Genomic DNA, 24787 nt, shown 5'->3' with positions numbered 1-24787 from the left:
AAAACCAAGCTGTGAAGGTTTTTTTTGCAGTCATAGACCTTCGACAAAAGACTAATTACAGGTACGCAAAATTTTGCACAGAAATTTGAGTTACACCATGAGAAAGATATTAAAAAAAAATTAGGGGTCTAAAACGGATTTTTTACATAGTCCCTGTATTTTGAAATAAATTTTTTTGAAAAACAACCTAATTTTTAGGGACATTTTTGAGTAGTCTTTTATTTTTTTGGAATTTTTTAAAGTCTGCAAAAAATCTCAAACTTATAGGAAATATAGGTTTCAATTATGCGCATGCATGTACAAAATTTTGAATTTTTAAAATGATTTTTGACCGAATAACGGGAAAAACAATTTTTTTTTGTCCCAAGTTTTTTGTCCGTTTTTTGTCCGTTTTTAACAGTTTTTTATTTTTATCTTTTTTTCTTTAATAGGTAAATGAATAAAATTTACATTGTAGATAGATAATAGGCAAGACTATATTTGTACAAAGTTTCAATTAATTTTGTAATGACAAATTTGAAATAACGTTAAAATAAAACTCTATTTTTCAACATATTACATCTTTTGGAGCTTATAAAAATTTGATTTATCTTTATTGAGCATCCTGATAATATAACATTCATTTGATAACACATTTTAAGCGTGAGAAAATAAAATTACATGTTTTTTTTGCTTTTTATATATATTAAAGTTTGGTTTTTTGTACGTTCGCTAACCGGCCACACCGGCTAACTTATTTTGCTTATTTTTTTTAAATCAAAGTTGAATAAGAGTAGAAGGTTTTAGGCTAAAAAATTATTGATTTTATAGGTTAAATAGGGGTAACACGACATTGAAAAAAGAGGCTATTTTCTAAACGGTAAGTTGTAGAGAGTTGAATTTTTTTAATGATAGATAAATTTATTGTAAAGTTGAAAAAAGGTATTGCAAAAATTCTAAAAAATTTCAAAACTAAGTTGTGAAGGTTTTTGTGCAGTGAAAACATCTGGTAGAACTTCGACAAAAGGCTTATTAAAGGTAGGGAAAATTTTTTACGAAAACTTGAGTTACACGATTGGAAAGATACTAAGAAAAAAATGTAGGCGTCTTATATGGATTTTTTTCATAGGCCCTGGATTTTGAAATTTGAATTTTTGAAAAACAACTAATTTTTAGGGACATTTTTGATTAGTTTTTAATTTTTTTGTAATTTTTATAAGCCTCCAAAAAATCTCAAGCTTATAGGAAATATAGGCTTTAGTCATGCGCAAGCATTTACAAATTTTTAAGTTTTAAAATGATTTTTGACCGAATAACGAGAAAAACAAGTTTTTTTGTCCCAAGTTTTTTGGCAGTTTTTAACATAGGCCATATTTTACATAGGCCACTTTTGCTAGAAGTTTAAAAGTGAATATTTTTAATCTCATTTTATGAACTTTTCAAGTTTTGATTCCCTTTTTCATTTAAAATGTTAACTAATTATAGAGTCGAAAATTAAAAATAAATACAAAAAATGGCGGAACGAAGTCCGCCGGGTCAGCTAGTATGCCTATAAAAATTTTCTTACATTTTTCAAAAATAAGTTGGTATGTCCTTTTGAAGAAATAATTAATTTACACTTTAAAACAAAATTTCGAAATATTTCACAATTCAAAAAATTTATTTCTCCAAAGAAAGTTTTGAAATATTTCTTAAGATCCAAAAACGAGTTTTTTGAAAAATTTTCTAAAATTTTAATATTACGGTTACTTAAAAACTTTTGTGTAAAAAAATCCGTTTAAATGTGGTTGGCATTTTAAGAGATATTATATAGATTTTTGGATGCATAAGATATGAAATTCCTGCAGAGCCTAGTGAACCTAGTTCCAAAATAAAGTGCACTAACAATGCATTTTTTTATGAAACCATCAAAGTTTATGTGACATCTGTCTACCAAACATTCAAAAAAAAAAAACTATAGAGAAAATCAGAGGATTCCTTGAAAAACTTATTTTATTTATGGTCAGTGTCTCAATCAAACAATTTGGATTCTTTTCCCTGCGTTCAAAAGATTTTCTTTTGATGGGAAGAATTGATATTTTTTAGCTCGTTTAACTTTTAAATGCAAATAAGAAGTTTAAATAGCGCACAAAAATTAATGAAATTAACAATTATTTGTTTTTACAATTTTGCATTTTTTTAAGTTTGACATTTTGACTAAATATTTAATTTAAAATAAAAGAAATGAGTTTTGGGAAATTTTTTCTTTATAATATCCCAGCGAATTCCTACTTGGCAAAACAAAATATCCCAACCTGGTAATTAAATTAATATCAATATCGTCAAGAATAGAACAGCTTCGATTGTTTCAAAATGTCGTGTTATTAACAATCTTTCCCAAAAAATATGTTCTTTTATAGATCACTGTTTTAAACTTTTAAGGTAACAAAAAAATTTATTTTCATTTGTTACAAATTGTAGTGTCTTCAGCTATTCCTGACAGTGACAAGACTATTTGATTTGAAAGCCAATTCTTCCCAAAGGATAATAAATAATTCAACAACCTCGTTATAAGAATTGTTCTTTTCTATTTCCAATATAGCTGTCATACAACAAAAAAAAAAAAAAAAGAGAAATAACTTCAATCAGGAATCAATTTTGTCTATTTCATCACTTCACAGGATTCTCTTGTATCAATCCTGTTATAGTATAGTTGGCAATAGTTACGTCATTACATCAATACCATTGATCAGTCACAGGATTCTTTTGAACATCGTCATTTTTTTTACACACACACACAAAGGAAAACATACAAAAAAAAACACAAAAAAAAAAAAAAATACAAACATAAAGAACATTATTTGGATCACTTACCGACAACCGTTAGAGCATTTGAAGCAAACGATGTGTGGAACGATGGTGCATCCGCTGTCACCTCACATGAGAAATTTCCAGATAATTTAAAACCCACATTACGCAACGTAACTTGGGTGTCATTCGAGGCAGTTAACTGAAACAAAAAAAAAAAAATAAATAAATAAAAGAAGAAATTTGAAATTACACTTAAACTATTTTTAACAAAGCCACGAAATAGGAGTTTTATCTTTATTCTTCCTCGAAACCAAACGAACAATTACAAAGAATTTTTAATCTCAATTTCAAAACCTCGTTTTCGTATAGCCTTCACCATAAAAAGGATATACTTTTTTTCTTATTTTATTTTTTTAATTTACCACACAACGACCAACACAAGTATAAGGCAAAAGGTAAGGTTATAGTACTTTCATTTTATACTAACTGCGTGAAACCGGAGAGAAGGTGAAGGTCCTTTTTGCTATGGTCCTTGCTTGTGCTTACCTAAGTACTTAACCGCTTTTATTTCATTTAAAGAGAACAATTTTTCTTCGCCAACTTAATTTTAAGTCATTAAATTTAAAAGGTATCCCCCATGAAGAAAAACAATCTTCTACCCAGGAAATAATAAAAAAAAGGACGAAAAAAAAAAATAAGAAAAAAAAATGACAGTCTTGAGATTGCAAGAAAAATGCTATTATGTCATGATTTTGTATGTTGTAAGAAATACCTTATACACCCAAGAGAGTGCTCGAGGTGTAATTATTGCACTCAGTTGGAAGCTTTAATGCAATTAGACAACAAGGACATACTCGTATACCGTCCAGACGGACGCAGATGGACAACAACTCCTCTTAGACTCCTGTTTAGAAAATAATTGCAAACAGATAAAGAAGGAACATTTTGTGTGGTTGGTTAGTTTGTTCGTTTGGTTTACCACCAGCAGCAGCAGTAGAATGCATCGTTTCGTTTGAAAGAATCGTCCTGGAAGCAGCATCCTTTTACCTTCGTTGGATACCACAATGCTGCACACCACATTCGAATACCTTTCCATAAAAACGAGCTATCTTCTTTTTCTTCTCGGGGCAAAGTTAGGGGAGGGCGGGCGGTGGGAACATTGGAGATACAAGTTGTCTCAGTGGGAGAATCAATTACGTTTAACGTGGTCGCAAGTTCTGTATGTTACCGTTACGCTGCGTGATTAATGGCCACGTGAATAGATAAGAAATGAGCTTCGAGTATTTAGTTGTGTTTGCTTGGACACCCACCCTTATTGTGTAAAATTGTACGAGTACATATTCCCAGCTGGATTTGTTTGTTTTATTCTTTTTTTTTTGTCAACTTTTTCTGTTTTGTTGGCATAAAAACATGGGGAGACGGAAATTACAAAAATATACCACACAAAATGGAGAGTGTTGAATAGACTTGTTAGGGTTGTTGTCACCCTCCATGCTGCTTTCTAGTGGGTGGTTAATGGACGGCAAATAGCAATTAACTCTGTTGTGCGAGTTGTTCATTTAAAAGGAAGAAGATCAATTGATGATGATGATGGTCGTTGTGTGGAAGTTTTTTTTAATATATTTTTTATTTTTTTTTTTTTTATTTTTGACTTGATTTAAATTTATCATTATACTTACATCAACTTTTATATCTGGAAAATGAAATATTTTTCCAGGTGGATTTTCCGATGGTGAATATCGATAAAATTCTAAATGTCCTCGATACCATTTTACTGAATATAAAGGATCACCACCTAGTTCATAGTTGCAATATAAACGTACACTTTGACCTCGACGTATCCATTCAGGCTCGATGTTTAGTGTTACGTTGTAGTATTTGTGTGCATCTGAAAAAAAAAAAAAAAATAGATAGAAAAAAAAATTAAGTTAAATTGAATTTTATAGTGATAGAGAGGGTTAAAATAGGGTTATGTAGGAAAAATAATGTTTATCTGTTTTTATTGAAATTGTGGTTGATGGTGTTGGGTGGTTAAGAAAAAATGTTACAATACAATTTATGGATTTTAAAGAAAATAGATAAAATTGAGAGATGCAATTTTACACAAAACGTTTTGAAATTTGTTACTTTGCAGAATCGAATTCAGCCACTATTTCGACTTCATAGTCCATGAAATATTATTTTGCCGCGTTTTAAGAGAATTCAAACTTCAAAGGTAATAATGTTAGCAGGACTGCTCCCCCTAAAAGCTAATATTTTAGTTAAAAGAATATTCTAGGGTAAAATCGACCTAGGCATAACCGTATTGAAACTTTGTTTGCAGGAAATAACATACATCACTGCCCTGCATTAGCATGTTTAGAGCTTTATAGAAGCAAAACTGTTTTCTGGGATCATCATTCAACAAAGCACAAATATACTAAAAACATCCACAAGATACCGAATCGTCATGTCCACAGCCCCTTTAGCTATTTACCAATTTTAGCAGTTGATATATTTAATGTGCCAACATTACAAAAAAAACAATCAAAAGAACTCAGACAGGCATAGCAAGTGTCATCTAGTTTTCTAGTTTTCTGGTCTTCTGGTTTTTTTTTTTGTTATTCGACCTGGTTATAATTCACACTGTGTTTTGTGGAAAAATAAAAAATTAAGTTTAGCCCAGATTTTTCAATCGTCAGTTAGACTATCAGAAGAATAAATGTCAATAGGTATAAAAAAAAAACTTTTGTTCCTAGGAGGTTTATCTGACTATTGAAAAATCGGCCCTTAGAAAATTTTGTTGAGAAAACAAAAATACAAAGAAGTACGAATCTTATCAGACAATTCTTTTCCACCGGGTACAAAGGGGTTAAGTGACAAAATTGGATTTTTCGAGTTTTGTTGAAATAAGAATTAGATTTTTTTCCTCTTTTATTTGGTATTAAAAACATAAAGTTAGAGCAACTCTTTTCTATAAAAATAAGAGGATAAATGCCAAAAATTCATCGATTTTCATAAATTAGCTGAACTTCAATCGCATTTTTTAGTTTTTTTCATTTTATTTCTTTAATTACATTTTTTTTTTTTTTTTTGAGAAAAAATAAAAATAAATATGCGAATAAGAGCCAATTTTTCAATCTTCTAATAAACAGTCAGTTAACTGTTCGACGAATAAAGTTATTAGGCTCATAAACAATCAGATAAAAACATTGAATTTTTCAAGCAAGAATAATTTATTCTACAGAATAACAAAAAAAAATTGTCAAATTCAAAAATATTTAAAATTAAACGTCATTTTTATTCATGATTGTTTTTGTTTTCTTGATTTCCACTGTTATGTATTTTTTTCAAAATTCTTTCAAAACAGCTTTGTCAACTGACACAATATTTTTGTTGAGATTATTCCTCAGAATAATTTTTATTCGTCTCTGAAAGAAGCAGATAGCTTTATTCTTAGCAATAAACTATATCTGCTTGTTGAAAAATTGATTTTTTCTCTATCCTTAGGAATAAGTACTAACTGACTGTTTAACTGACTATTGAAAAATTGGCCCTAAGAAAAATAGAAAATATAAAAATGATTTTGTATACCTAATGCATTTTTGTAAGTAAGTAAGTAAGTAAGTAAGTAAGTAATTCATTTATTGATTTCATAAAGTAATTACATGATTATTATAAAAATGAATTATAAGCTATGGCATTGCCGTCAGCTCAGTTGGCAATAATATTTTAACAATTTTTTTTTTTTTTTTTTTTTTGGTTTAATAAGTTTGCATTACAATTTTGTTTTAATCAAATTCAGTTATCAATAACATTCTATATTTATATGCACTCTTTAAGAATAAATAAAGATTTTTCCAGTTCGGGCCATTTAGCAAATCCACTGTTTCTTGCACCGTTAAATATTTAGCTCCTAAATATTGTTTTCTTTGTACTGCATAAATTGGGCACACTCCAATAAAGTGAAAGCAGTCCTCTTTGGATTTTAGGTTACACAATGTGCAAAACCGATCAAAACTTCCATTATATGGTGCACCGTTTAGCCCAAGGACCTCGCATCTAGTTTTAAATATTAGGGAGATTTGTTGGTAACTATGCAAATCACAAAAATAGTTATCAGCTTCTAGATTATAGTTGAGTTTCGAGTACAAGAATCTGCTATCCGACTGCTGGGCTTCCGCTACAAGCAACGCTCTCTGATTATCTTCAAACTTTTGTATTGTACTATACAACCGATCTTTTAGTGTTATTCTATCGCCGGGAATTATGTTGGTATTTTCTCCATAGACTTCGCCAAGATTTCGCCATTTCTCCATCCACCAATCTTTATTTCGGATTTCATACTGCAGCATTTTCCGTACAAGTCGTGATTCGGGGAGGTCGAGCACTTTTAGAATATAGTCGGCTTGTGTTTTAAGAGTAGTAGTAAAAATTTTGGGTAAACCTGTTTCTAAATAAATAGCATAATTTGGAGTTTTTATTGGTAGGTTGAACAATTTTTTGATGAAACTTCTTTGCAGCATTTTTGTATATGTATATGTAATTTTTCATCGATTTCGGAAAACGATTTTTTTAACATCTGTCATCATCAGCTCTTTTAAAGGCATGACATTGATTAAGGTATTTTTCCTAAAACAAGTCACGGTTTTTAGATATTCCCATTAGAAAATCTCAAAAACTCATTTTTTTGCAGTTTTCGAAGAAATATTTTGGCATAATGTAATCTTTTTCAATTAAAACTGTTACGGTTTATGAAAGAACTTATTTTGTTCTTTCAAATTCGGTTTCAATCTTCTCAATATCTCTTTTCTTCTCCGAGATATCTTAATTTAAGAAAGTTTAGTAGGTTTGGCATATTTTACCATAAAGTAACTGATCTCTTAAAACTAATATATCTTTCTCCCTAGAACAAAAATATACTTTTCTAATTGACTTTAGTGTGCTGATTTTGAATCGGAACTCAAAAAATTTAGGTCAGCTCTGGTTTTTACCTAGTAGTTTTTTTGAGATTTTCTAAACATGATTTTGTGATACTTTAATGCGAATATCTCAAAATCTGACGTGATAGAATTTTTTTAAATTCGGATTCTAACTCAGCACATCAAAAGCTATAAGAAAAGTATACTTTTGTTTCTAGGAGAAACAAATATGAAGCTTTACAAGGTTATATTTCTTAGAGCCAATTTTTCAATCTCCTAATAAACAGTCAGTTAACTGTTCGACGAATAAAGTTATTAGGCTCATAAACAATCAGATAAAAACATTGAATTTTTCAATCAAGAATAATTTATTCTACAGAATAACAAAAAAAAAAATTGTCAAATTCAAAAATATTTAAAATTATTCATGATTGTTTTTGTTTTTTTGTTTTCCACTGTATTTTTTTCAAAATTCTTTAAAAACAGCTTTGACAACTGACACAATATTTTTGTTGAGATTATTCCTTAGAATAATTTTTATTAGTCTCTGAAAGAAGCAGATAGTTTTATTCTTAGGAATAAGCTATATCTTCTTGTTGAAAAATTGATTTTTTCTCTATCCTTAGGAATAAGTACTAACTGACTCTTTAACTGACTATTGAAAAATTGGCCCTTAATAGAAATATAGTATATAAAATTACATAACACGTAAAAAATTTGTTTAATGTAGGTATTCTATTATGGTTTTCTTTACATCATCCCACAAAAACCGAAGGGGCATAAATTATATACGGAACGATAGGAAATTTTATCTAGATGTGCAGAATATATACTTTATTTATTTTTTTTTTTTACCGAAATAGCTAAAAACAATAAATTAAAATTGAGGAAAAAAACAAAAACAAATGTGCTGAACCACGCCTTCTCCCTTCTGGAAGTGGAAACTTCTAAAAGCAAAGACGAGAACCTTCAAAAACATTCTCGAATTTCGAAAAAAATTAAGTGTTGCATATTCTTAGTAGTAAATAAAGTGATTTATATAGTGTGCTTATTTGAGCATAAATAAAAGTTACAGTTGGCACTCGAATTTTGAGTGCGGGGTCGGCTAGTGTATTTAAATTTTCAAATATAATGGATGTTCATATTTTACATTTTCTTTAATTAAGGTGTTTTTGTTCATGAATTATCTACTATCAATCAGTATTTTAAAATATGAGTAAACACTCGATAAGTCATATTATGAGGAATAAGTCCTCCAAATTTGAGATCAATGCGACAGATAGTTTTAATTTTATACAAGTTCAAATGATTTTTTAAAAACTACCCACATTTTTCAAAAATCATTTTTACACAAATTTTACCTGATAGAATTTTTCTGAACCCAGATTTACATTCAGGAAAGTATAATCTTTCATAATATCAAGAAATTATTTGAAGGAGAAAAAAAAAGTTAAATTTTGCAGACCAGTGTAATTTGTCGATCCTGACACCTCTAATCATGGAAGAGATCAGCAAAAATATACATTTTTTCTATATAAATCGAATGCTTGTGGGGGCAAATTAAATTCAAAACATTCATGTGTCACTTCAAAGAAAAAAATAACCTAAATATTCTGCTGCACAAAAAATTGTTCTTTTGATACAAATTTGTCATTTTTACTGAATAAATAGAATTCTCAATTTAAAGCTAATATCTAGAAAAAAAAGTTCAAACGAATTTTAATAGAAACAATTTAAAAAAAAAAAATTACGACTTTTTCCAAGCTAAAGAAAACACACTTAGTATTTCGCTTAAAACTTTTCAAGTTGAAAAAATAATAAAATTCAGTTGAATTCATTTCTAACAACTTTTTTTTTTTTTTTTTGTTTCTGAAAACAATTACCACATCTCTTTAGTCGTTTCAAATTGAAAACCAACTAAAAACATTAAACTTCAAAGTGCAAACACACAGTTTTTTTTTCTATCCATACTCCTTGTATAAAAGAATCTACAAAAAAAAAAAAGGATATTTATTTTTATTAAATTAAAAAAAAAAGAAGAATACTAAGAAGGAAAAAAAATGAAACAAGTATCGTTCGGATAGGAGACAATGGAATGTCAACCTTTTGTTGGAAATCGCCCTTGTAAATTTCTCCCATTGTGTGTACTCCATTGAAGTATTTTTTTTTTCTTCATCTTTTCTATTTCATTTTTTTAGTTCTACTGTGTGTTTCATTCCTATTATAATAGAAATGTTTTAACACTTCCCTGCAGTCTGGAGGAGCGAGACTATGGGAGCAGAGTAAGTAAATTGTATAACCAGGGGCCAAGGAAAAAGTTCAAAATGGACGACCACTTAATTGCATTGCATTTAGTTAATTCCTTGCTGTGTACCCTTTTAAATGGATACAGTGGAATTGAACAAAAAAATAACGAGAAGGAAAAAATAAGGATCCTTGTCTTGCCCCCAAGCCAAAGGAGTAACTTTTCGCTGTACAAGCGATGAGCTAATGGTTATTTTTTTTTATTCTCCTTCTCATTTCTAGGACTTTTTCTCGTGCATACTAGAAGAAAAAGGATACAAAAAAAAAGGACGAAACAAAAAATTAGCAACCAAAAATTTTTTGAAATGATTTATTACATGTGTCATATAACATTACAGTGCACAAATTTTTGCTTAATGCAATGACAAAGGACATCTACCGGGTTCGTCCTGTGCAACACACAAAACTGTATACACAACTCAAGCTGCTCAACTTTATCAACTATAAGCAAACGTTAATGATATCCTAGCCAAATTATTTTGTCCTTTTATAGTGCAAACACATACAACACATGGACAGCTGTTGTACTAATAAGGATAATAGGGACTAAGGGGGACAATGGGTGTTTTTTTTGTTTTTTTTTTGAGGAAGGACTAAGATTATTTCTTGACAGGTCAAAATGACGTGTGCACATATTGACTGATATGATATGCCACACGGAGCGACTTTGAAACCCAACCAACGAACGAACGAACGACTGATGGTGTTTTTGAATCCTTGGCTGGTATATAGATGATAAACTTTTCCAATGCATTCTCATTATTCAGTGCTTATATGTGATTGATGAATTGCCATGAGGAGCGTCAAACACGTCAAAGTGATAAATACGAAACCGCAAACAAAGATTCACTTAGCTGGCAAACACATCTGTGTGCCTCAAATCCTTATGTGTGTGTATTTGAGTGTGTGCATATGTGTTTGCTCTTTTGCTTGTTGGTCCTTTTTATATGGATTGCCCTTATTGAAAGCCCTATGGGGAGCATTAGATGGCCTTCATTATTTTTCGATCCCTCTGATAGGGGATTCTTATTTTTTTTTTCTTTTCATCTAAAGTATGAATACTTAGCTTTGTTTATTTGAAAAGCTATTCGTTATCATATAAGAAATACTGAATATATATAACAACACAGAGACCAAGAAATTTTCTTCTTTATGGCTGCATTAACATTCATAGACTATGCTCTCTCTGAGGGTATAATATGATGTATATCAAAAAGTAGGATCCCATCCATCTTCGTTAGATGTGTGTCATTAATGTTATTTTGAAATAAAACATTGGGCAATAACGAAGCTGGATTGTAAAAAAAAAATTGAGGGTGAGGGGATAGTTGCTTAGAAACCAGAAATTGACTTTTTTAGGAATTTAAGGAATTTTAAAGAAATGTTTAAAATGTTTTAACTAAGGACATTAAAAAAAACCATCAGAATTCTTGGAATCTATGGCAAAGATTTTAGTAGTTGATTCATGTATACGTTACTAATTTCTCCAGATCAGGTCTCAGAAGTGGGATGTTTCCAAGAAAAAAAAAACAACGTTAAAATTGATATCTTAAGACGCTCTTTTTTATGATATAAAAGATTATTAAAATTGAAAGAAAAAGTTTGCTATGAGAACTGGTACTGGAAAACTGGTGTCACCCAATGACTAACTCTACATGTAAGCAGTGCTTATAAACTTTTTTAAGGAGACCATTTGGTAATTACTTTTTAAACAAATAAGTGCCTTAAATACCTCTCTTTGACAGGTTTCAACACTACGCTACACCTAGAAAAAAGAATATTTAAATCTTTCCATTTTTTTTCCTATTATGTCCTTTTTAACTTTTAGGTTTACCACAACGGAGTATACTTCAAATGTCAAAAATTCAAGTCAAGTTACCGATACAACATCATCAACATTGGATTTCTTCTTGGTAACATCTAATTTTTCCCATATTAAGCAGCATTTCAGCAACTTCATTCAATCAAGCGTGGCCGAACGCCAGAGATTCGGATCATGAAAAAGTCCAAATTAGTGTCAAGCTTCTTCAACTAATCAAACAAATGACTTTTCTGAGAAACACTTTATCACTGTAGGCACTTTTAATTAGTGTTAAAAAAGTCCTTTTAACAATCTTTAAAAACCGGAGATAGCAAAACAACTCTACTAGCTTCTCCCAAGCTAGGTTAAAAGAAACACTTTCAAACGCTTATTACCGAATAGTGTGATGTCAACTTCAGTACACCAATATCATGCTCCATAATTAGTGTGAAGACTACAAGAACACATAGTTCCAAAAAAGTCTGCAGACTATTAAGCCTGAATTTCATAATATCCAGATGATATTTACAACAACAACAACAACAACAACAACAACTACGTTATAAAAATCAGAAAGATATACAGGTCATTTCACAGAAAACTTTACATAATTTTCAGAATCCAAAGAAAACTGCTACCTAACATCTGTAGAGCAATATTTTTAGCGACATCAATATTGCACCATAGCAACCAAAACCCTAAATATCATCGACGTCTCAGAATCAAACATCCATCATACGGTCACAAGTTTTTTGCATATTTAAAATAAAAGCATTTGACATCGTATAGACAAAAGCTCTTATCCATAAACTTCACCTGTTTGGCTTTTCATTTTTTTTTCTTCTGTAAATTTGTGTACAACTGGAGAGCTAAAGTCTACATCAGAACTGGTGTTTAACTTGGTGCCTTCCTCTATAGTATTCTGACCTCTGACTAAATACCTAACTGCAACTGAGTTAGAGAACCGACTTTATGGCAATTATTCACTCACATAATAAGGCAATTCTTCCACTGCAAATCATAGGAGTAGCACATAACATTTTGACCCAAACTCATCTCTATGTATCGAACAATCATTACAATTTAACCTACATTCTCGTTCGGTCCTCACAAAAACTTACCATCATGCATTCAAACTACAAACTATTTTTTGACGTGATTACGGCAAAAAATTTCAATTCAAAATTAAAAATAAACTATTATTAGAGATACAAAAATCTTCTATAGCTTATTTGAAACATAATAACCTAAAGCTTAATCCAAATGAAGGATTTTTAAAAATTCCGTCCTTTAATAGGGTAAACAGGGGTAAAACGGAAAGATGAAATTTGGGCTAAAATCTAAACTCTAAGTCGTAGAGAATTGATTTTTTTTGCGAAAGATAGATGAGATTAATTTAAGAATAACTGCATTTATGAAAAAATTCTAAAAAATTTTGAAACTAAGCTATAACGTTTTGTTTGAACGTTGTACACGTGTTGGGGCTATGACAAAATGATGATTTTGGATAGGGAAATTTTTTATTGACAATTCTAAAGGTGCCAGGTAAAAGATGAGAAAAAAAATTAAGCGTTTTATACGGATTTTTTTCCAACACTCTGCGTTTCGAAATATAAATTTTTGAAAAACACCATGTTTTGTAGGGGTATTTTTGGGTAATTTTTGATTTTTAGCTTTTTTTGGAGCATTCAAAAAATCTCAAACTTATAGGTTTTGGCCTTATGCATACATGTGCAAAAACTTAGATTCGTTTAGTGAGTTTTGACTGAATAACGGAAGAAACAAGTTTTTAAAAACACGTTTTTTGACCGTTTTTAACCGATTTTTATCGTTTTTTGTTTTTATCTTTTTTTCTTTCATAGATACAGGAATAAAGTATATGGAGTAATGATGGCTACGACTAAATGTGTGCGAAGTTTCAATCATTTTCGTAAACACAATTTTGAGATAACGCTAAAATAATATTTTAGAATTTAACAGATTATAACTTTTGACCAAGAGCAGATAGAAATTTTATTAAACTTTTATGAGCATCCTGATACAATTACCTTTCATTTGGTATATCACACATAACGGTAGACTAACTACAAGCTACACAATGTTAAATCAAGAAACTTGCGAAAAACCTCAAAACACCAGTGGAGATCTGTTGCCCCCCGAACAGCCACCAGTGTGGGAAGTACCGTAATCTCAGTCTGGAAATTCGACATGGTTGACTTTAAAAAATTCTAACTTCTCTTGTAGGCATCTTTGAAATGAGATTGATACGTCATATGAAAGGTGAAATAATAAGCTTTCACATGGCATATATTTTTTATAGGTTGTCAAACAAAAAAATTGATTCCCTAGCCTGAGAACATAAAAATAAATGTTTTTTTTGCTTTTTTTAATGAAATTTGATCGAGTTCAAAAATTCTATCTCTTTTTGTAGATGTCTCATAGACCTCATCGATATATATATTTTGAGCTAAGACAAAAAGCTTTCAGATGGTATAAAATTTTTTATAGGTTGTGAGGGAAAAAAATGGAATCAATGACGTGAGAAGATAAAAATGCATGTTTTTTTTTGCTTTTTTTGATGAAAATGATTGTTTTCAATAAATTATTTTTATACTTTTTGCGCATTGTAAAAATTTAAAAATGGTTTTATTCTTAAGAAGAAATAGGTACTTGGCTTTTAAAATGCATAATTTTTTTTTGTAAGCTTTTAAAATAAAAAAAATTAACATAATGAGAAAATAAAAAATGTATTTTTTTTTAGATTTTTCTTGTAAATTTTGATTGTTCGAAAAAAGTAAACTCTTCAATTGACTTATTTTAAACAAAAGCACACAATCTGATTTCTGACGACAATATCACGTAAAATCATCGTCCGCAAACCGGCTTTACAGACAACCTAATTTTTTTACCACTTTTCATCTACAGCTTTACAGTATGGTATATCATGTCCAAGATGCACATGAAAGAGTTACAAATGTTTGAGAAAAAGTACTGAGGATCTGCACCAGACTCTCCTTCGGCCGACCGACATACAACAGAAAAGATACTTCACCAACAAGCGACTCTAAAAAGAAGCAAAAATTATGATGTTGATGAGGATGAGCACATAATTTAAGCGGACAATTTTGCACCGAACTTTTTTGAGTTTTGAAACCAGCAATTTAATATAATGCAGTGGTACATTTTTACATGATCCATAACTGCACTCCGAAAAAGATATGATTGGGGTTCTTCTAATCAAATCTACAAAAAGTACAATGTCATGTGTACCTCTCAGTTTTTCAATCCTTAAAGTACGTGAAATAACGACTTAACATTTTTAAGCAGCTTATAATTACACACATAACCTCAGATACCTGAACTGATCCCTATGAGTTCCACAGGCCTATTTATTCAACTTTTAAGCAGTTTTTTCGTCAGCATAATTTTTATGTTGGAAGAAGTTAAAAAGAGTTAGTAATCATGAATTATATTGGTGAATAATTTAGTCTCGTTATGCTTTCAGCACGTATTTCTATTGCTTTTATTTTCAAACATCTGTTTATGACATGATCTTGAATTTCCTTAACAATTCCAAATAGTTCAACTAGTTAAAATGTATTACCCAATAACGCCTTACCAAATGATCTCTTGTTATATCATCTTGTTTAGTTTCCCCTTTAATTTCTAATAACATTAAACAAAAAAACTTATATAACCCCCTCCAAAAATGTCTATTACCCATCAGTATCATCTGTCAGCTTATCCAACACTCAACAAAGCAGCAATAGCAACAGACTGTCCTTCTAATACCTTACATAACTTTTTCCCCTTTAACAAAACCACTTAACACAAAAGAAGAATTGAAATTGGCCAATTGTCAAGGATATAAAATACCATTGTTTTCCCTATATATACATACACAAACAAAACCGGTAATTATACCAATCAAATAGAAAGGTGACTTTACGTTCCGAAAATTTACTATCAATTGTATAATGTAAAAGACAAAGGCAAAAAAGATATCGACATCTCGAAATCGGATCGGAAATCCTTAAAATAGAGCTAGCATTCCTTTACCGTTCGTTCATCCTTATATGGATGGTCCAGAAACCACCCTCATGATGACCAAACAAGAACAACGACGGCGAACAATATAATCAGCAAATGGACAGATAATAGTGCAAAATAACATGTTTGTTTGTGTGTGCATCACTAATTAATGACCGGTCTGATGGCCAAAATAAAATCAAATAAAAAAAAAAGAAATGGCTCCATGACAAGACAAGAAGCTTCTATATGTACACGGTATTGTGATATAATACACCACTATCGGAGAAAAATCATTCACCCCCTTTCCTTTTGATTATTTCAATGCCCGTAGTGCATGTCAGCAGAAAAAATAAAAACCACCAACAACGTTAATTTCGTAAACTTTTGTGAATTTCTCTCGAAAACAACAAAGACAATCCACCGCAACCAGCCAGAAAGTTCGGAATTCAAGAACCCACCGGTATAACGGTACCGTGCCAAAAAAAAGCCAAAAGAAAAGACAAAAAAAACCAGAAACAACTGAAATCGTTTTCTCTGCTTTTTCTTTTGAAAAATTTATTGGATGTTTAATCCAGCATGGCATTGTCCTGGGTATAACACTATGCTAACAGGACATGTCATTCAAGTCCACAGAGTCCTACTCTGTACCGAGCTATAGCTTCAGAGATGAACAAACGCAGGTAACTTTAAATGCTCAAACAAATCAAATAGCCAACACAATTGGGCTCTCTTTCGTCCTTGTCCTGGGCTTGATGGCAGCTAACACACAGAGACACACAATTCAAGGTGAATTTTGCTTTGCTTTTGGTTTCCAGGATAGAACAATGCAACACAGACAGTCATATACAATAGCTCAAGGATCCGCAAAAATCATCTATACACTCTTACTCACACACACACACACAAACACAACACAAGAAAAAGTTAGATGATTTGAAAACCAATGCCGGAAGGGAATTGATTGGATTCCCTTAAGAATCGAATTTCGTTGAACTTATTTAATTTTTCGTCCTTAATTTTTTTTTTTTTTTGCTCTCTTCCTTTTTTCTATTCGTTTTTGTTGTTGTTTCTATATTTTTCAACAGAGAGAGATGATGTTTGTATTGTTTGCTTAGTCCCCCCTTACACCCTCATATCATTTCTTTCTCTAAGGCCACTGTTATCCTGGCTGTCGAAGGATTCACATTGTTGTGATGAATTTGCTATATTCGCTCTCTCCTCATCTCGTTAGAAAATGGTGAAGGAAGTTTTTGTTTCTACTATACCTATTATATGTTGTTTTCTTTTTGGAGAAAGGAAATATCTCAAGATATATGTTTGTATGTATATGGTTTTGACTCCTTAGGGGACAACTCCATTGATACCATGAGGATGAGATAGCAAAAGTATAGTATCTTCTCAATTTCAAGGATCTTTTTTTATTTTTTTGGCTTTCTTCTATTCAACAGTGCGGATTTTGTTTCCAAAAATTTTCGATATATGTTGTCTTGCATGGGTTTTTATATTTCTTTATTTTTTTTTGTCAAGTTTTTCCAGCTGATAGAGATTTTGTAGAGGAAACTTTATTGTGAATACACCCAAGGCGATAAGGATATAAAAAAAAAGTATTTTCTTTCTTTTTTTTTTAGCTTCTTTTCTGACCAAAACACTGTTATTGTACACCGAAAAAAAAAATTGATAATAACAGCTATCAAATTAACATTTTTCAGTGACAAAAGTCGTCCAACAATTAAAATATCAATTTTGATATTTTATCATATCATTTTCACATTTTTTAATTTCAGATGGGATAGTGAAAATATCACTTTGACAATTAAAATATCATTTTGACATTTTTTTAAGTTTAAGTGGATAGTGAAAATTTCACTTTGACAATTAAAATATCAATGTTGACTAGATTTTACGTTTTAGTTTATTATAATGAAACCTACTTCTTTCCTTATCTTTTTTATTATTTTTATTATTAAAAGAATTTTCTTTCTTTTTTCAAAACATTACTGAAAGGGAATATTCTTTACAAAATAATGATCATATTATTTTTTCTATTATAGGTGATATAATTGTTTTGTTATTTTCTCCCAAACTATGTGAAGTAAAATCTTAGTGCCGATCAAATTTTATCAGTAAATCATACATTTTACTTCGAAAAAACACAACGCGCCTTTAAATTAGTACACATTAAGAATTTTGTATTTAATATTTTTCAATAATTTGGAATGAGAAATTGATATGAAAAAATGATAATAAAATATCAAAAAAAATTTCCAAAATGTGACATTTAAATATCATTCTGATAATAAAAATGTTGTTTTAACATTTTAAATATCATTAAACACATTTTATGGAGCATTTTTGGCTGATATTTAAGAAATGTTAATTTGATATTTAAAAAATGTTAAATTGATATTGGTTTTTTTTTTCGGTGTAGTTGATAGTGAAAATATCAGAATAAAAAAAATAACATACATATGAAGAGTGACCATAGCATCTTGAAAAGTCTTAAGGACAGAGTTTTGATAATAAGGGTTAATCCGAATTCTAAAATCTGTGTACTTTTCAGGTCAAAATTCCCTTAGATCAACTTTTAGAACAGAAACTGAAAAACTTTAACCAGAGTTACAACATGGTCTTGGCAGAGTTGCCGTTGTGACCATTGTGTCTTCTATTTCTTATTTTGAGGTCTCACAGTTGCAACGGATCAAATAAAAAAATAAAAAATCCAAATCTAGCTATTGCCATTTTTTTACACGGGCATGGTTCCCCAAATATATTTTAGCCTCGAAAGTAATCTTAAAACCAGATCTTGTCTTGGCCTTTAAGATGAAAATGTAATCTATACCACACTGCAAACAGGTTCGAAAGAACATAAAGCATGAGTAATGGTTTTTCGTATATTGAGCCCCAAAAAAGTATGCAATTTTATATCTGTTATGAAGTTAAATTTTTTAGCAAAAAAAAAAACAAAATCAAAACCGTCGCACAGTGGCCCATTTAGGCAAAAGTTCTTGCAATATTCATTTTTCGGGTGGGTCTATAATGAAAAACTTTTTAGATCACTGGAATCCCAAATGTTTGGAGCTCGAGTATTCGAAAAAAATTTTCAATTTGGGTTATTGGTGTGCCTTATAGAGCAAGTCAAAGTTAGCAATTTTTATTATGAAAAAAAAAATCTGTTTTTTATTTTTTTTTCTTAGCTTTGAGTGTTAAAACTAGGAAGAGAGCTTCTAAAACGTTTTGATTTTTAATTTTTTTCAAATGCTGTATAAATATTTAAACCAAAAATTAAAAAAAAAATAAAAAAATCATTTTTTAATTGTATAATTTAATGTTTTTTGAAACACTGCGTTTTGCACACTTTTTCGACTTCAAATTGCATAGAAAAAAAAGGTTCCTAAGTAATCAAACCAAGCTCAGCTGATTTAAAATCCTTATATATTTCTTAGTAAAAATCCGAAAGCTCAGCTGCGTCATTTTGCATCCAACTGAGCTAGAGCGATTTGATTTGATAAGGTCAGTCATTTTTTCGACATTTTTTTTTTTCATGCGTGAAAATAAAATGTTGGAAAATTTGAGTTCTTTGTTTTGTGTGTGGTGGATTTCAATAACATGATTTTTTATTTAAAAGGAAAAACATATTTTATGCATTTACCACCTATTTTTTTTTTTTAAAGGGTTTTATAGCTAATTTCTTTTAAACCTCTTATAAAACATTTAATTAATTATGCATTTGTTTTTGGGTAGATATCATTACATTCCATTCATGTTCTTTATTTGATAAGTGCTTTTTACCGGATTTAAGAATTTTCTAATATTTTAATATAAAGATAGACAGATAGTTTTCATGGGATGTCATAAAATTATAAGTAATAAAAGGATTCGAATATTTTTTAGTGCTGGTATCAATGAGCGCTGTGCTGTATCAATCGCGAACGGACGTGTATATTTTGTGTGCTTAAAATAAAGCAAATTTAAAGAAAAGTACAGTGAAAATATACAATACATTGGGTTTTATCTGTAGATTTTTTGATTCTGCATAAGATAAACCCAATGTGAATGTGTAATTTGAATTAAATTGTGAAAATATTAATAAAATAAATTTCATAAATTATTTAAATTGCCGAATTTTTAATCAAACATCGAACCTAGTTTGAGTGACAATTGAACAAAGAAAAAAAAAAAAAAAATCAAAACAAAGAAAATAAATAAACATGAATTCAAATGGTGTGTGTGCAGAATGCAAAAAAGCTAACAGGGGCAATAAAACGGAGGCAGTGTTAGTTTCATGCAGAGGGGGGTGTGGATCTATGTACCATCCCAAATGCATAAACTTAGCCGAATATGATATTGCCAAGACAATTGAACCCAAACCATATTTGGTAATATTGTGTGAATTGTGCCGCGATAAGCTTGTCTCTCTTAGACACATTGAAGAACACATAAAAGAAATAAAAGCTAATTTCGATCAGCTTGGTGTCAAATTTGAAAAAGTATTGAACAGTGACTCAAAAGATAACAGTGACAATAAAATTATATCAACAATTAAAAAAACAATTAATGAAAATTTAAACAGTGAGAAAAAATCATATGCTAGTGCTGTAAAGAAGAGTACCATAATTATAAAACCAAAGGAACACCAGAATGCAGAGAAAACCAAATCGGAAGTGAAATCTAGTGTTAACCCAGGAACATCTTCAATACAAGTGTCGGGAATTAAAAAAGTTGATAAGGGTGCAATTGTGGTCTCATGCGAGAATGATGAATCGATGAAAAGAGTGAGAGATAAAGTTGAAGAGAACCTGGGACAGAAATATGATGTGAATGAGTTAAAAAGAAATAATCCAAGAGTGCAAATTTTTAATTTATCTGAGAAAATGGACGAAAATGAATTGATTAATTGTTTGAAAAACCAGAATGAAATTTTGAAAGATGTTAACTTAGTGTGTAAAGCCATGTGGAAAAAACCAAATAAAAATTCGTATACAGCAGTGATTGAATTGGATAGCAAGAGTTTTAATGAAGTAATGAAAGCTGGTAAACTAAGTGTTGGATGGGATAAATGTTTAGTGAAAGAATCATTTTATGTTAAGAGATGTTTTAAATGTCTGGGATTTAATCATAACAGTAAGGATTGCAAAGCTGAGAGTAAGTTGTGTGCTAAATGTGGTGGATGTCATATCTTTTCTGGTTGCAAGGCTGAATGTTTGAAATGTGTGAATTGCGTACGAATGAATGAAGAACTTAAATTAAATTTGAAAACAAATCACAGTGCGTTTGATAATGAGTGTGAAGTATATAAGCGTAAGCTTAGAGTGTTGCAGAGTAGATCTTTGTAGCAAACAAAACCAATTTCAACAAAAAATTTAACATTTTATTATTTGAATATTCAAAGTTTACTGGCGAATAAAAGTGAATTGGAACTTTTAGTACACAGTTATCAGCCTGATGTTATTATACTATCAGAAACTTGCATAACTAGTGAAATTGATGAATCGGAAATTGGTATTGTTGGGTACAAAAAAGTGGCTTGTTATTCACACTCAAGATACACAGGAGGTGTGATTATTTATATTAAAAAAGGACTTCGTTCACAAGTTATAGACATTTTAAACTTTTCAAGTGTGTGGTGTATACAAATGTTGATGTGGATAAATGATGAGAAATGGATGGTAGCAGTGTTTTATAGATCCCCTAGTACTTCAAAAACAGACTTTCTTACATTTTTTTCGGATTGGTGTTTACGTTCAATTAAGAGTGATGATAATGTTTTAATGGTGGGTGATTTCAATATTGACCTTCTGACGAAAGATCGTTACGGAGAAAAAATGTTGGAAATTCTAACTGATCAGGGCCTCTGTCAGATTGTTAAACAACCGACCAGAATAACTGATCAATCATCTACTTTAATAGACTACGTTATTACAAATAATGATCTGAAGTCAAGAGTTAAATATGCGATACATGCAGTTGATAAAATTACGGATCATGAAACTATAACTATTGAACTGCAAATTAAAAAGAAACCGGAAATTAAAAGAAGCGAGTATAAGGTTTTACGATACACAAAAGAACGTTTTGATTCATGTCTTAACGAAGAATGTTTTCAGAATGTATTTTTAAAAAATGACTTGAATGATTTGTCATATACTTTCAGTGAAAAACTTAAAAAATGTTGTGAAATGTTAACGGTTACAAAGCTAAGTCCCCAATCTGAAGACAGTGAATGGTTTAATTTAGAACTACAGAGATTAAAAAGTGAAAAAATTAGAGCTTATAAAATAGCGGTTTTAAACAAAACAAGTGAAAATTGGTTGAGGTACAAGAATCTACGTAATAAATATAAAAATGAAATTCGAAGTGCAAAGAGTGACTACATCATTTCCAAAATATCTGCTAAGGAGGGTAATCAAATTGAAATGTGGAAAATTTTGAAAAATATGGTTTTGCAGAATAAAAAATCAAACAACATTGATTTTGTACGTTTTGGTGATGAAATTGCAATGCAATCCAGTGAAATAGCGAACAAGTTTAATAATTACTTTGTTGATAGTATTCTTGAAATAAATGCCTCGATACCATATATTCCCTTTGTCCCACCTGATATAAATATAAATTCTGTTTTTACTTTCAGTTTTTGTAATGAAAGATCTCTTTACACTTTAATAAATAAATTAAATAACAAGAAAGATATGTGTAGACTAAACAAAGATATGATTCTTCAGTCGATTGAAATTATCGGTCCGGTACTTATGAAAATAATAAATACTTCCCTGTTGACTGGTACATTTCCTGAAAGTTGGAAAGAATCATTGATTATCCCTGTTGAAAAAGTGAATAATACGAACAAGTGTGAAGAATTCAGACCAATAAATATGTTACCATTGTGTGAAAAAATATTAGAAAAATTTGTTGCAGAACAGTTTCAAAATTATTTAGAATGTAATAATCTGTTGATACAGGAACAATCTGGATTTAGAAGTGGACACTCATGTGAAACAGCGATTAATTGTGTTGTGTGGAACTGGAAGAGGAAGATTGACTGTGGACATTCGATAGTGGCTGTGTTTCTTGATTTGAAAAGAGCGTTTGAAACGATTGATAGGCAAATATTACTGAGCAAATTACGTTTATATGGTGTATGTCATCGTGAATGGAAATGGTTTGAATCTTATCTTACCAATAGAAGTCAAAGAACTAGTGTGAATGGTGTGACATCGGATGCAAAAGTAAACAATTTGGGAGTGCCGCAAGGTTCTGTTTTGGGAGTGTTCTTGTTTCTTTTGTATATAAATGACTTCAAAAAATGTTTGAAATATTGCAGCATGAAACTTTTTGCGGATGATAGTCTGATTTATATTTGTGGTAAAAATGGTGAAGATATGTGTGAGAAATTGAATGATGACTTAAAAAGAATTGATGTATGGCTGAAAATGAACAAGCTTAAGGTGAATGTAACGAAAACTAAATATATGAAGTTTGGAATGAATGAAGATATTGATGTGAAAATGGATAGTGAGTCTTTAATTTGTGTTGAAAGCATTAAGTATTTGGGTTGTGTCATAGATAGAAAGTTGAATCTAAAAGAACATGCTAGTCATGTATGTGCAAAAATCTCAAAGAAAATTTATTTTTTAAGCAGAATACGTAAACACTTAACATTCAATGCTGCGATTCTCATTTATAACGCGATAATTTTGCCACACTTTAATTATTGTTCAACCTTATTATATGGTTCGAATGCAGACGTGAAACTAAGACTTCAAAGACTGCAAAATAAAGGTATGAGAATAATCCTAAGAATGAATGTATATACTCCAATTCGTGTTTTACTTGAATGCTTGTGTTGGATGAATGTGAAGCAGAAATTGACGTTTGACGCTATGATTTTTATTTTTAAAATACGAAATGGTATGTTACCGGATTATTTATCGGACGGATTAGTGGAAGTGTCCGCAGTTCAGCCTTATAGTTTGAGAAATGCTACCAACATCAGACCACAACGTTGTAGGTTAAGTAATACCCAAAGTTCAGTCTTCTATGATGGCATTAACTATTTTAATAACTTACCAAGTGGAGTGAAGAGTGAAAATAATTTAAATGCATTCAAAAAAAAATTGTGTGAATTTATTAAAATTGATATAAACTAATACAAATAATACACATAAGATCATAAGTATATGAAATATTAACAATTTATAGTATATTTAAAAGTTTTTTAACTAATCTCGTTTTTAATTACCTCTTCTAGTGCTAGGGACTAATAGAGCCCAATCTTATTTATAAGATGGGTACTCTTGGCTTTAGCCAGGATGGTATGCGGAAACTCTATTATTATTATTTTTTTTTTTAAGGTATAAACAGATGAAACACTTGATGAAATTATCATTTAAAGTTTAAAAGAACAGTTGCATAGTTGAAAAAAAAAATATTTAAAATGGATACATCGCATAACAATTTGTTTGAAATTTTTGTCAACATTAGGACTTGTGAAGAGTTTATATCTGCCTGATGATTGACGGAAAAATTTTAAACGAATTGACAGAAACAAAGTCTACGCTGTCATGTCCGATATGCAAAAGGACACAGAAAAGCTTCAACAATCAAGATGAATCAAATGAGGACGAACATAACTTCCAATATGGAATTGAAAAACTACTCACGCCTACTCTTCACATAATATTGGTCCATAGTCAAAATATCATCGAATATCAATCACTTCCACTTGGAGAACTGTCAGAAGAAACCCAGGAGTGCAAAATTAAAGACCACAAGAAGTACAGTTATCAAAATACGTGCAAAGTTTAAAGGATTCGACAGAATGAAGACCTATTTAACATGCTTGCAACCTCATCGGATACACTTATTTCTTGCTTCAGGCATGTAAGAAACCAAAAAGATCTGAAAGAACAATACTCTCCAGAAATGATGAGTTTATTACAAATAACCCTGGACTTAGATGATAGTTTTAAAGAAATTTAGTGTT

General features: G+C 30.3%; 1 protein-coding gene across 1 annotated transcript in view; it reads right to left on the bottom strand.

Annotated features, from left to right (window-relative positions):
• LOC129915391 (uncharacterized) overlaps positions 1-24787 on the bottom strand; it is a 463244-nt gene that overhangs the window by 294208 nt on the left and 144249 nt on the right. Inside the window, exons 3-4 of the mRNA XM_055994903.1 lie at positions 4449-4657; positions 2833-2968 (exon numbers count right to left, since the gene is read on the bottom strand). Coding sequence (XP_055850878.1) covers positions 2833-2968; positions 4449-4657 — 345 coding nt within the window. The remainder of the gene's footprint in view (positions 1-2832; positions 2969-4448; positions 4658-24787) is intronic.

Source organism: Episyrphus balteatus, chromosome 3 (genome assembly GCF_945859705.1).
Source record: "Episyrphus balteatus chromosome 3, idEpiBalt1.1, whole genome shotgun sequence".
In the NCBI taxonomy this organism is placed as follows: Eukaryota; Metazoa; Arthropoda; class Insecta; order Diptera; family Syrphidae; genus Episyrphus; species Episyrphus balteatus.
The sequence above is the reverse complement of the archived record's forward strand: the minus strand, read 5'-3'. Positions and strand labels throughout refer to the sequence as shown.